The sequence below is a fragment of the Thunnus thynnus genome, chromosome 16 (assembly GCF_963924715.1).
Source record: "Thunnus thynnus chromosome 16, fThuThy2.1, whole genome shotgun sequence".
Taxonomy (NCBI): Eukaryota; Metazoa; Chordata; class Actinopteri; order Scombriformes; family Scombridae; genus Thunnus; species Thunnus thynnus.
Window position 1 is genome coordinate 16640550 of NC_089532.1, and position 13287 is coordinate 16653836.

Here is a 13287-nt window from a genome sequence, read left to right on the forward strand (position 1 = left end):
TGGAAGCAGCGATGGAAAAAGCTCGCTCACCTTTTTGTTTTGACCGGGAATGGGGAACAGAGAGAAGTAACTCGTCAGAGGATCTGAGGGGTCCGGGTGTAGAATATGGACTGAAGAGATCAGAGATGAAGGCTGGTGACAAACCATTCATAGCTTTGACAAACAAAAGAATATTGAAATCAATTCTGTATTTCACTGGTAACCAGTGGAGGGAGGCCAATACAGGGGTAATATGGTCTCTTTTCTTGGCGCTAGTGAGGAGTCTTGCTGCTACATTTTGAACCACTTGCAGACAAGACAGGGAGGACTGACTGAGTCCCACATAAGAGTCAAGATCTGAGGTGATAAAAGCGTGTAAAACTGTCTCCAGATCGCCAAAAGAAAGAAAAGCCAGCCTCATGTCTCTACAGTAAATATGTAGCTGGAGCCAACAGTGTGAAAACGACAATTTGCCATTTTACGGGGGCTTATGTGCCAGGCTATTTCTTGGCTGGGACCAGTAACTTAGTGGAGTCTCCGCTGGTTGCCTGGCAGCTGGTCCTGGCCAAGAAATAGTCTGGAATATAACTCTCATAAAACAGTGATTTGTTGTTTTTACTCATAGTGTTTTCTAGGTTAAATAAATGAAATATAACATGTAAATTAGAGAGCTGTAGAGGTGCTGGCAGACAAATTTTTGATACCCTCTGACAGAAGCCAGCTGTTTCCCCCTGTTTCCAGTCTTTACGCTAGGCTATGCTAACCTAACCAGTTTAGCTTAGCTAATGCTTAGCTTAGCATAGCATAGCATAGGATAAATTTATGGTAAAACAACAGGATAAGACAAGTTACACAACCGTTGGGTAAAAGCACTTCAGGAGAAACCAGTGGTGAAAAGAGGTGTCTTTCGTTTGAAAGTGTCAACAGATTTAGAGTCCCTTAAACACTCAATTTTAAAATTAACAAAAAGTTAACAAAAACATCTTACATTATTTTTCACTTGAATTTCCTAGTTGGGCAATGCTATTTTAAGCTAAATATCACCAAATTGAATTCAACATGCATGACAAAATGACAGGGAAAATGTAAGCTAGATGTAGATACAAGTAAAAGTACTTTAATAATAACTTAGAAGGACATTATGTGACTCTTGTTTAGCTTTATTTACTGTGTTACATATAGTTTGGCAGCAGTGTTAAATCACATTACTGCAATCCCTGAAATCTGGCATCTATCTTATATGTCGCTCTTTCTTTTAAAATCCAGATGAAATGGCATTTCAAAAGTATCTAACTTCCACATTGTGACGTATTTTCCAGTGAAACAGGATAGACAGGTGAGACGTAACGTTTGGAGGTATTTGAAGATTGATTAATGGGTGGATATCGTGATATTATTGGTTGAAATGGTTTGGTTCAATCCTACGTAAACATACATCATATTGTGTTTTACAGGAGAAAAACATGATTGGATTTTCATATAAGAATGGATTTTTTTGTATTTTTTGGCATATATTGTTAAATAGGTGCAGAATATAACTGGGGATGTGATCTTTAAGAGTTGGAAAAAGGCATTTCATCTCGACTTTAAACAAGCTAACTGTGTGTCGTTTGCTCACTTACAAATGACCAGGCTTCACACTGATTCTCAGTAACAAAGTGTGCTTGTGCTGTTTTTAGTTCCCGCAGGCCTCTTTCCCTCCTTGTGCCTGTGAACAGTACTTTCCCCATGGAGCAGATTAGAGGTCTTGTACGAGAGTTAAGTCCTGGTTAATTTAGATTTAAGACTGCAGTGAGGTAATGATCTGCCTGTCAGGCTCTGTCTCTAATCCAGCCAGTCAGACAGACCTCTTCCTTCTGTCAACTACACCTCAACACCCACCCAAACATCCATACGGTAAATGTATACACCCCCACCCATACTATACACAGGCGGTGGCCCCAGAAACTTTGTGAACCCTAGAGGCTATAATCCTCATGGTGAGCATAATAATAACAGACGACTAACTGAATCCATACACAGTAACCAATGTGTAAGTGTTTGTGTGTGTGTGTGTGTTTTTGTTGCCCTAAGCTGGCCTTTCACTAAAAATATCTGTGACCGTTATTTTGGGCGTACGTACATGTACTGTATGGGCACCATAATATACTGTGCGTGGGTGTATAATTATGTATTTCTGTTCCTGTTTGAGAAAAGAGAGGCAGGACATCACAACATACTGTGGAGCCTCAACAAGACGAGGTTTAGAGTGGAAATTGTACTTGAATCTCTGACTGTGTGATACGTTACATTTCGCAGTCGTCTGTTGGGTTATTGGGTGTGTTTGCATCTCTTCTGTCCAGCATGAGCACAAACAGGATGGATAATTTAGAGGATCGGTTAGCACAGACATGATTTTGAGTCTCCCTCCACCCATGACAGTGAGATTTATGAGTTGCAGCATATTCCTCTGCTGAGATAAATATTGCCTACCTGAGGATGGCATTTTTTATTCACCAAGCATCCCCCGGACTGAGTCAGCTCTCCCTGACACTGACTGTATGTCTCTATTAGCTACAGTAGCGACCAGGGATGCATAAAACTGTGTAATTATCTCTCCTGCTGCACAGGAGGCCTCTCTGGATGCTGTTGTCTCCCTCAGCTGGCTTTCATTGTAAACAAGGTTATGATTTTTTTCAAGCTAGTTAATTAGCATGAAATTAATTGATTAATTCAGTTAAATGAAGCTGTCACCAGCTGTGAAGATCGACGGCTGCACCTCTAAGATACAGCAAACAATTTGGGTGGATTCTTAATCTGTGTATGTGATGTGACAAATGAGAAAATTACTCATTTGGATTTTCTGTTTGCGTTCATTAACCTAACATGTAAATGCAGGTGATACTTCTAAAGACACACGTTTGGTTTTGAGGTCATTGAGATATTTTTTCTACCCTGATCCAGAGTCCGAGGAACTCATGGATGCGTCTTTCCAGTTTCTGGATGTAGTTTGTATGATGATCGGTGAGATTAGCTTAGTTTAGCTCAGTTCCTGGATGTCTATGGGATTAAGCAGCAGTTGTGGTTGGAAAAAGCAGCCTCTCCAACACTGAGGGTTTAATACTTTGTTCTCATCTCAGCATTCATTCGTAGTTAATAGTCATCAGAAGTAATACAAAATACACACTGGGAATGGATTGGACGCTGGATATGTTAAATCTTTGATAGTAGAGAAGCTATCGACTTTTAAGAACACAGAAGCAGTAGGGCACCCTGGTGGTCTACAGGTTTAAGTTGGAGACCCTGAACCGCAACATCTTCGATTCTAGCTGGGTACCTTTATTGCATGTTGTTTCCCATCTTCCCATTTCAAAGGATAGGTTCACAGTTTTTCAAGTCTGTGTTAAAACAATGATCAGGTCCTAAGATGAACACTGAAACAGGATTTTCTCCCTGTAATTAATCCTCACGTTCATACTGACCAGCAAAAGATCCCTTCATAATGCATTTTCAGTGTAAGTGATGGGGGGTAAAATCCACAGTCTGTAGTCCTTGTTTTGACTGCAGTTTTAAGACAGAATTGAAAAATTGTGACCCAATCCTTTAAATGCCCAAAAACATTTTAAAAATAGAATATAGAAGTGGCAATCCATTTTTCCGTCGATTTTTGGAAAATGTATTTGAGTACATTTGAGTGGCGCTGCTATTTGACAACATAAACCCAGCTATAATTAAGCCACACAAGGCTAATTTCACCATTTTAGAAAACTTCTAGGATGGCAAATCCTCCAAAAACTGAACTATCAAAGATTAATGACTCTCATACCTGTGACAAGCCTTGTTTTTGTGATGCAACATGAATAGACCTTTGCTGACAGCACACCTCTTTGAAGCTCAGATAGCCAACATGTTTTTTTAGGACATTTCGTTTTCATCACAGAAACAAACTGAACTGCTGTCATGAGCCGGGCTGTGCAGGGCTGTGTTGAATGACTCATCATTTGTTCGGGTCTGTTCGGGTGCCTTCCACTGTGAGCCAGCAGGACGAAACAATTACCCCGGCAACAAAAGCTAATTGCCATGATAACAGAAGCTCTGCCCTCGGGTGCTACCCAGAGAGGACATCCTGCCACCCCAACTCACTCTCTCGGTATGCCAAGGAATCACTTTCCCGGCCCAAATACGTCCAGACATCTAATCATGAAACTGCCCAATCTCACATAAACATGACATCTAGTATGCACATTCAACCTATCATTTGTACAGCATTATTTTTCTGGACAGGATCAAGTTCAGGCATCATTTCTTTCAGCACTGAGAGTTCTTCTAATGTATTGATCTGGGAGGGAAAACACACTCAAAGCGTGTATGTATACTGTAGGATATGTGTGGAGGGGGGGGGGGGCACATATGTCTAACCATGTGTGCAGGGAAGTGCTTTGCTTAATTCAAAAGCCTGGGAACGTGGCCTCCTTTTCACCACTCGCCTATGAGGCTTATTTGACATGAGGAAGTGCTCAGTGTTGCAGAAGCCTTCATATCCTCTCTGCTCTTGTTTTTCTCTCTGCTGTCTTTTCATCTCTTTCTCTCTGCCTGCTCTTTACTTCTTCTCTTTTTCTTTGCTTCTCACTCTTCTCAGCCTGTCTTTTGAGGTGAATATTATTTGTCCTCCACTGAGAAATCTGCATAGTCCAGCAAAAACAAGATGAAATGCAGACAGGAGCTGTTTGCCAAAACTGTCAGGTTGATCCTTTTTTCCAGGAAAGAAGAAGACAAAAATACATGTGTTTTCCATGTAGAAATATAAATATATGGACAACTAATAAGAAATGCGTTTTGGGATACAGATAGTCTGAAAATATGTACTTGCTTCATTAGTCTGTGAATGTGTTGGAAGTGTATTTCTTTTTTTATTCATAAGCTGGTAGTGGGGAAGGACTTATGCATTTTTAAAGATGTAGTCTATCAAATACACAAGAGAAAAAAGACCAGCAGGCTTAAACCTTCAGAGGATTGGAGTGTCCAGGAATGGAAAACTGTCCAAATGTTCAGTCTGCTGTAGTTCATAAAAGCATTCTGCACATTTATAAAAACAGCTTTAGTCACCTGTACAGAGCAGGAGTGAACTTTTGAACGTTACCCACTGACATTCTCTTGTTTTCTAGCCATGTTAGCAGCATAGCTCTAGGCATGACAGTGTTGGTTGGTCAGTTCACTCCTTCGGTCCAGACTGAAATATCTCAACTACTATGGGGTTGACGGGTTGCCATGAAATACACACATTCATGGTCTTCAGAGAATCCTCCTAATTACTTTGGGGACCCCCTGACTTTTCCTCTTGTGCCACCATCAGGTTGACATTTGTGGTTTTAAGTGAAATGACTTGTTAGATATTTGATGGAAATTTTGGTTCAGACGTCCATGTCACCTTCAGGATGAATTGTTCTAAACTTTGATCCCTCAACTTTTCCTCAAGGGTCATTATCAGCTCTAAAAATGATTTTATCTGATACTTTTGTTAATGATCAAATACCTGCAAAACTAATGATGTTGCCATTAGCATCAGCTACGTTTTGTGGTAGCATTAATTAGCATATTTTAGCATGCTAGCAAGCTATGACAAACATGGTAAACATTACACCCTCTTAACATCAACATGTTAGCATGCTGACATTAGCATTTAGCTCAAAGCACCGCTGTGCCTAAGTACAACCTCACAGAGCAGCTAGCATGGCTGTAGACTCTAGACTGTAGATTGCGTATCAGTTATCATCTGGAGCACACAGTCTTGTAGCAGCAGCAGAAGAGCCAATATAGAAGTATAGAAATTGGGTTTGTTAAATTGGCCACATAGTATATTATTTATGATTCATATAAATTCTAAAATAAAGTTTTCTAGTCCTTCAACTTGACCTTCAGTTGTTCTCTGAACATCAGGTTGATTCATCCTGTTATTTTAATGTCATGGATTGTGATTTTCAGCAATGGTTGACCTTTTCAGATTATACCATATCGCCCGTCCTCCCCTCATCACAAACACACACTGTAGTCACTCTGTTTGTTTTGCCATCTCCTCTCTGTCATCTCTCCACTCAATCACCCTTTTCAAAGCTGAAGTGAGCAAATTGGGCTTCTCGATTGTTTTGTTTTTTGTTTTTTTTGTGGTAGAAGCAGCTGTGATGTTAAGCAGCTGTCATGTGCCCTATTGTGCCTTGTCCCCTATTTTGCATGTGACCTAGAGAGTCCGCCACCCTCAGTAACTAGATTACACACAGAACCATTTAGCACGCTGTCAGAAGTGGTGAGAAGTCTTTGTTTCACTGAAATTAGCTGAGCTGCTCTGCGATGGTCTAGATTAGCACGACAGCTCGTGAAATCAAAGAAACTAATGAACAGAAAGTCTCTCAGCCAGATCATCATCCTCTTTCTCCGCCTGTTCCTCTTCTTTTTCTTAAAAAGCTTTAAATCTCATGATGTGTTGATTGAGCAACGTACATAAAGAAGGAATAGTCGAGACGCCTGCTTTATTTCTGACTGCTTGAAGAGAACTGAAACCGTCGGCATCAAGCTGGAGGCGCTCCATCCCTCTGGCCCAAACTGCTCCAGAAATAGGGCTTGTTTTTGTAAGAAGATCCATCACAGTGATGCAGCCACCTCCCTCCTCATTTCCCAGTGAGACTCTGGTGGTCTGTCGGGTCTCTGAAGTGGAGACAAGTGTCTGTTACGTGATTAGAGAGTCTGTAAAACTTATTTAGGGTTGTAGGAAACATGAGGTCTGTAGTTGTACCTTGTGGTTTTTCATTTAGAAGGGGAGCTTCTCCTCAATCTTAGGGGAAGGGGGCTTAAATCCATAATCTATAACCTCCAGCCTGGCTTATTAGTGATGAAATTGATTACTATTTTCTACTTTATGTATGAGAAGGAGGACAATGTTTGCTTGAGGTTAAGTGTGAACAGGATTTTAGATTTTATCTTGAGTGATTTATTGAATTTTACATTCCTTGCTATTTGTATTTGAGGAACTTCTGCTTGTGTTCATGACAAATGTGTTTCCTGTTTGGTTTGGAAGTTCCTGTCAGTCCCTTTATGGAGGGAGGTTATTGTGTAACCATTCTCCAGCCATCAGCATCTACATTCATGTCTTCTGACTTTAAACTCTCTTTGATTTCTGTGATTTAACAATAAACCGCGTCTGTGTGTTTAGAGGCTTTGTCTTGAATAAATTGTCTTTTGATAGCTTCGGTATAATATGGCTGCTGTTTAACTCGACAACAGTTGTGCAGTGGGGAGTGATGGATATTTGACAGAGGGAGGGTGGTTGTATTCGTGGGAGTTGCTGCTGAAATCCATCTGTCAAGTGAGCTTTAAAGGCTTCCTCCATAGGAACTACATGATGTGCTGTGCGGTTTATACTAAGACTTTCCAATATTGTTGCACGGAAATAAACATCTGTTTACAGCTGTTGTGTGTCAAATAGGCTCTTTTATGCAGAGCTTCTTAAGATGAGAATAGTTTTAGAAATTAATATATGTTGACATCCAGCCATCTGATTGATAGATTATTTTGTAGCATTGAGAACATTTAAAATGTCTTATTCATAATGTGAATTTTAGGGAAATTAATCCAAAATTAACTCAATTATTATCACTTCTTCTTATCTGCTGGATATTTATGTCACCCCCAGAACCTTGTCTGACTTTAAAAGCTATTTATTGAAGAATATGAGGATGCAGCATTTTAGTGAAGCCAGTAAAAGTGCTGCTATCTCATCACTGCTGAGTTATTTGAGGCCGTTCAGATGACCGCAGGGGAACCGGAGAGCAGATGACAGCAGGAAAGTGAGAGGAAGCCGGCTGAGAGGGACCACATTATATGGGTCTGGGGGGGAGGGGGGGGGTCTCTTAGGTGTCATGCTGTCTTCCTCCTGCAGAGCGGCACATTGAACGTAAGGTTGTGGGGGGGTCATGTGTTGGCATTTGAATGTTACTGGTGTCCTCTGGGCTTTGGAAACAAGTCCCTGATAGCCCCTCATAACTGCTATGTGGAGGCCCTCACGCACATCTGCTTATTCACATTTCTCCCTCCTCGTTGTCATTATTTTTGCCAATTGTATTGTTTGTGCAATTGTAGTTAATTGCTAAGGGTGTAATATTACACCATATTATCTCATTTACTTCAGTCTCTATTCAGTAGTCCAGTGAATGGAACAATCAGTTAAACAATGCATTGCTGTTGTAGGTGAGCTGAGGAGATAGCGATTGTTTTTGTTGGCATTTCTGCCTTTTTTGTTCTGTAAAGCGCTGCCTTTGTTTTTACTAATACCTTTGCCTTATTGAAAATGTAGCAAATCACAAGAAAACTGTAACAGGTTATATGAAATTGTGAATTTTAAAGATGCAACAGTAAGTCAATTTATCAATCAGTTGATTGAAGGAAAATGAATCAGCAACTCTTTGATAAGTAATGAATTGTTTCTCTCTCTTTTTAAGCAAAAATGGCAAACATTAGCTGGATCCAGCTTTTCAAATGTGACGATTTTTTGCTTTTCTTTGTCATATATGATAGTAAATTAAATATCTTTGCGTTTTGAATATGTTACTTTGGGCTCTGGGATGCTGAACTTTCTGGCATTTCATTGACTAAATAATCAATAGGATAATCGTCAGAAGTAAACCTGCTTACTTTTGCTGCTGCAGTTATATTTTATTTTATTTCATTTTATAGACACCATTGATGAGATTAAAGCACTAAATTGCCTTGACAGTCAGTGAGCACGTCAATAATGCACCTCTGCTTTTTGTGGCCCTGGCACCTTCAGACTGCTAATGTGAGAAACTCTAGAGTCTGACTGCCGGAGAGAGCAGGTCCCTGAGGTGATGAAAGTGAAAATTAGAGAAGCATTTAGTCACTTCACAGGCTTTGCAAGCAGAGAGTTCACATCACCTCTCCACCTGCTGCTGTGTGTATTTCTATACTGAGGCTATTCTCCCACCTTCAGGCACATATGGTGCTAAGATCATGACAGTAGTCACACATTACACATGTGGCTCTTTATAAACTTATAGAAACTCAAGCTCTATGTGGTATCTATGCAGTTTTATGTCCTGAAAATGGTAATTTTGTGATATGATTTGTGATGGGGCTAAAACACATAAGTAAGTTGCCAAATTTGTCTTTTCTTAATGAATTAGCGGTATGTTTGCTGATCAAACACTTGTGTGTTTAACACACTGTATCATTACCAGACACATCACACACACCCTCCTGCACTGATGCCTCTGAACATTTCGTCTCCACACCACAGTAAAGGCCACAGGGGAAAGGGGGAATTTTCCGAGGTTCAGTTTTAGTTTGAGGTTTACAGTCGTCTTGTTTTATAGCTTTTTAAAATGGCAACCCACCCTCCCCTCAGTACACACAAGCATAAACTACAGTGGCAGTGTGTTATTCCTGATGTGGTAACGTGAAGAAAGGTGTGGCTCCCGTCAGCTAACCAGATAATCATACAGTAATTATGTTTCCCTGGTTGTGTTTTATTTACCACCGTCACATTTGCACTGTTCAGTATGAGGATTAAAAGCACAGTGCAGCACCTCTATAATTGAATATTCTCTACTATATGGAAAGCAGATCTCCAGCCCCACTTAAAGGTTATTTTATGTTCCATTAGCGTTTATTGCTCAACTTAATCTCCTATAAAAGACTTCTTTTATTGCTCTTTTTGAAAGACATGAGACTGAAGTTTTCTGTCGACATTCAAAGATAGATAGAACACGTTTCCTGAAAAGAACAACTTAATTTGGTAGTAATCATAGTGAAAATGGACACGTGCTTAGTTAGTACACTCCCAGTCAGAGTTACAGTGAATTAACAATCAAGCATGCGTGCAATTCAACACATGTGAATAATAAAGTTTGTAATAGTATTAAATGGAGTTAATGGGTTTAGATGGATCTTTCCATTTAATTTAATGTAGATTTGTGCTCAACTCTCTTCATTTATGAAATGCTCGGGTACTAGAACTTAAAAGCCGAGAAGTCTGCACACCATGACTTATGTAGAAAATATTTCAGGCCGAGCCCCTCCTCAGTGTGCCTATTATTAGAACTTCTTTGTCATGATGTGCAGGCTTTTCATTCAATGAAATGCTTGTATTTGCTGTAATCAATGTCAAATTATGTAGTTCTGGGGCGCCCTGGTGGCCTAATGGTTAATACCACATAACTGCAGAGTCCACAGTTCAACTCCCAGCCTGAAAAAATAATCTATAAATAATAAATGATGTAGGTCTTTCCAGGTAACTTCCTAGGAAACTATTACAAAATCATTAGCAAATTACAAACCAGTAAATAAAGCATTGTTATTTATCTACTAGGTATTTACCAGCCATTAAAATTTAAACTTTGGATTTCTGGTGGATTTGAAATTTGGGCCAGAGTATGTCAGAGTGGTGCCTTTCTTCAATCTATTATCCAGCACCTGGCCTAAATACAGCACTGGGTGTGCACACTACTACCTCTGTGCATCTTCTGTGGCCAAGACTTGGATATTTTGTTGTTGCTGATGAAAACAAAATGATCAGTATGTTTGTTAAAAGCTGTACCTGTAATTCCTGCTTCTCTTATAAATATAGGCAAGAAGACAGATAAAAGAAATCCTTTATGTGTAAATAATTTCACTGGATCTTTGTATCTGTCTCCACTGTCAACAGATTAATATTATGATTTTTAAATGGACTCTTCTCATGTTTTCTCTCTTCTTCCTCCAGTGAACAGAGTATCTGCCAGGCGCGGGCCTCAGTGATGGTCTATGACGATGCCAGTAAGAAGTGGGTGCCTATCAAGCCTGGGCAGCAGGGCTTCAGCCGCATCAACATCTACCACAATACTGCCAACAACACCTTCAGAGTGGTGGGCGTCAAACTGCAGGACCAGCAGGTGAGAGACGCAAGGAAGCAATCAGCACCACACACTACAATGAAAGTCTGTAACGCTGATTCAGTTTAATGCCTGCAGTCAGTAGTCATGTCAGTGTATACGGACCTGATATTTTCTTCAAATTTAAAAAAAGTCCATCCCAGATACATGTTCATAACATGCCAAGATTTATTTTGTGTTAATTTTGTGTTTATTGTTTGATGTATCCACTTTTGCTCAAACAGACTCATCTCTTTCTTCTTCAGTTAGTGTTTTCCTACATATCCCATAATGACTTGTGCAAGTAGATTCATTGTAAGCTTTTTCTCAATTAAATATTTGTGGCTTTACTCATAATGCAACATTTCTTGAGGTTGCATTGCACTCTCACTTCTTTAGGCGTTTTTCAATGCAGAAATTGGTGACTCTTGCTGTTCTGTGGTGGATTACTTGAATGAATGTTACATGTGCAAAGTCATGGAGTCTTTGATTGACCACAAAACAGGATGCTAAAGTTCATGATTAAGTCAGTTGAAAGAAAAATCGTGTATTGGACAACAGAAACCCTGGTATTAAATGTTTAATGTGGGTGGGAAATTGAGTAAGACTCTCTATCTGCTCCCTCAAAAACTTACTGCTGAAGTACGCCAACAATTCAACCAACAGTTGTGTCAGCTATTCACACTACAAACATAACACACATCATCCATTTTTAATGATCTTTAAGCACATCAGACCTACTTAACATTTCAATTCATAACTTCTGTCTTCCATTGAAGGTGGTGATCAACTACTCTATAGTGAAGGGTCTGAAATACAATCAGGCCACTCCGACCTTCCATCAGTGGCGTGATGCTCGCCAGGTCTACGGGCTGAACTTTGCCAGTAAGGAGGAGGCAACCACCTTCTCCAACGCCATGCTGTTTGCCCTCAATGTCCTCAGCTCACCTGACAGTGGAGGTAGGGATTCATAATAAATTAATAGTATAAATGCATCACTTTGTCATTTAATGCACTTTTTGGGGCACTATTTACTCCACCCTATTATACAGTTCAGTCTGAGATCCAGATTTGCATTTGACTTCCTGGCAGGAAAGATTATTCTAAAATATTCTCTGAATGTGTGGGTGAGATTAAATGGCTCATCTCCATAGAGAAATGGAAGTTTTTGAATCTTTTGCTGGTGTTGGAGACCTGCTCATGTGGAACCTTAAATGGACTTCAGGTCAAATACAAATAACTGTCTTTTACCGTAAGTCTATTATTGTTCTCAGATGTCAAGTAACCACAATCAAATTATCTGCATAGTTTTGAATGTTTTTCAGTTTGATTTAAGTACCTACAGTATTATAGTGCAATATTTCATCCAGGTAATCAATATACAGTATATCACACTATTTTTTAACTTTAAAGTTAGTTTAGGATTTCCCTTCAAGCATTACAGGAGACTAAAAAGTACACGTACACAAACGTGGTTTCCTAAAGTGCAAAGTCAGAACACACTGTTTTTTTCAGCTTTTAAGTTTTACAAAGAGACTAGCTAAGTATAACAAATTGTCCCCTTTGTGCAAAAAGAGAACAATATAATAGTATAATAAATAACCAAAAGAACAAAAATTTGAAATATTACCAGTCCAGCAGCCATCCCAGACTCACAGACATGTTCAAGTCAACAAAACAAAAACACATGATTTGTGGCTGTAATATATACCTGACTGGGCAAATCAGGGTGTACCTGACTGACTTCAACCTCATTTTGAATTAATTGCAGAGTAAATACGCTGATTCTTCTGTTCTGAGCAGCATATTATTTAGTATTCTTAACAATAGTCACCCCCATTAGATTCTTTTCAACTCTTCTCTCTCATCACATCCTGTTAAACCCTCCTCTGTCAAACTGAATGTATATAGGCCACTTAACCATGTTGAAGGAGATGAATATAGACTATGGACACATTTAAATGACTTGTTATACTGAAGGTCTCGGCTACACTGAGCATCATTGTCTACATTATTAATACACTGGGATGTTCAAAGCGTTTCAAGTGTAGCTGCTTAACTGAGCTGTACTACCCTCTGCTGGTTCATAAGGTTTACTGCAGCTACACTCCTCACAGCCAACCTGACAGGAACAGTATCAGGGACAGGCGGTTTCTGACTGCAGATCTGTTTTATTATCCCAATTTAAACCTATTGTTGTATTACTTTCCATTGATATTGGATGTATAACATAACAGGCCAGTTTAAAGGGGAAGCTGCAATATTAAAGATATATTGTATATTGTAATAAGTAACTATGTTTTTTAGGGTTTTCATACATGGACAGTGATTTTGTGACAGTGATACATGTTTTATTTTGTGGAACCCTGATCTGCACCTGAAGCCAAACTCAAGCCTACTCTTCATTTACTAA

The 13287-nt window shown here is 39.5% G+C and overlaps 1 protein-coding gene across 3 annotated transcripts in view; it reads left to right on the forward strand.

The window, feature by feature from the left end:
• evla (Enah/Vasp-like a) overlaps positions 1–13287 on the forward strand; it is a 39337-nt gene that overhangs the window by 12374 nt on the left and 13676 nt on the right. For all 3 annotated transcript variants that reach the window (XM_067614312.1, XM_067614311.1, XM_067614315.1), the window contains exons 2-3: positions 10727–10895; positions 11654–11834. In XM_067614312.1, the coding sequence (XP_067470413.1) occupies positions 10727–10895; positions 11654–11834 (350 nt within the window). The remainder of the gene's footprint in view (positions 1–10726; positions 10896–11653; positions 11835–13287) is intronic.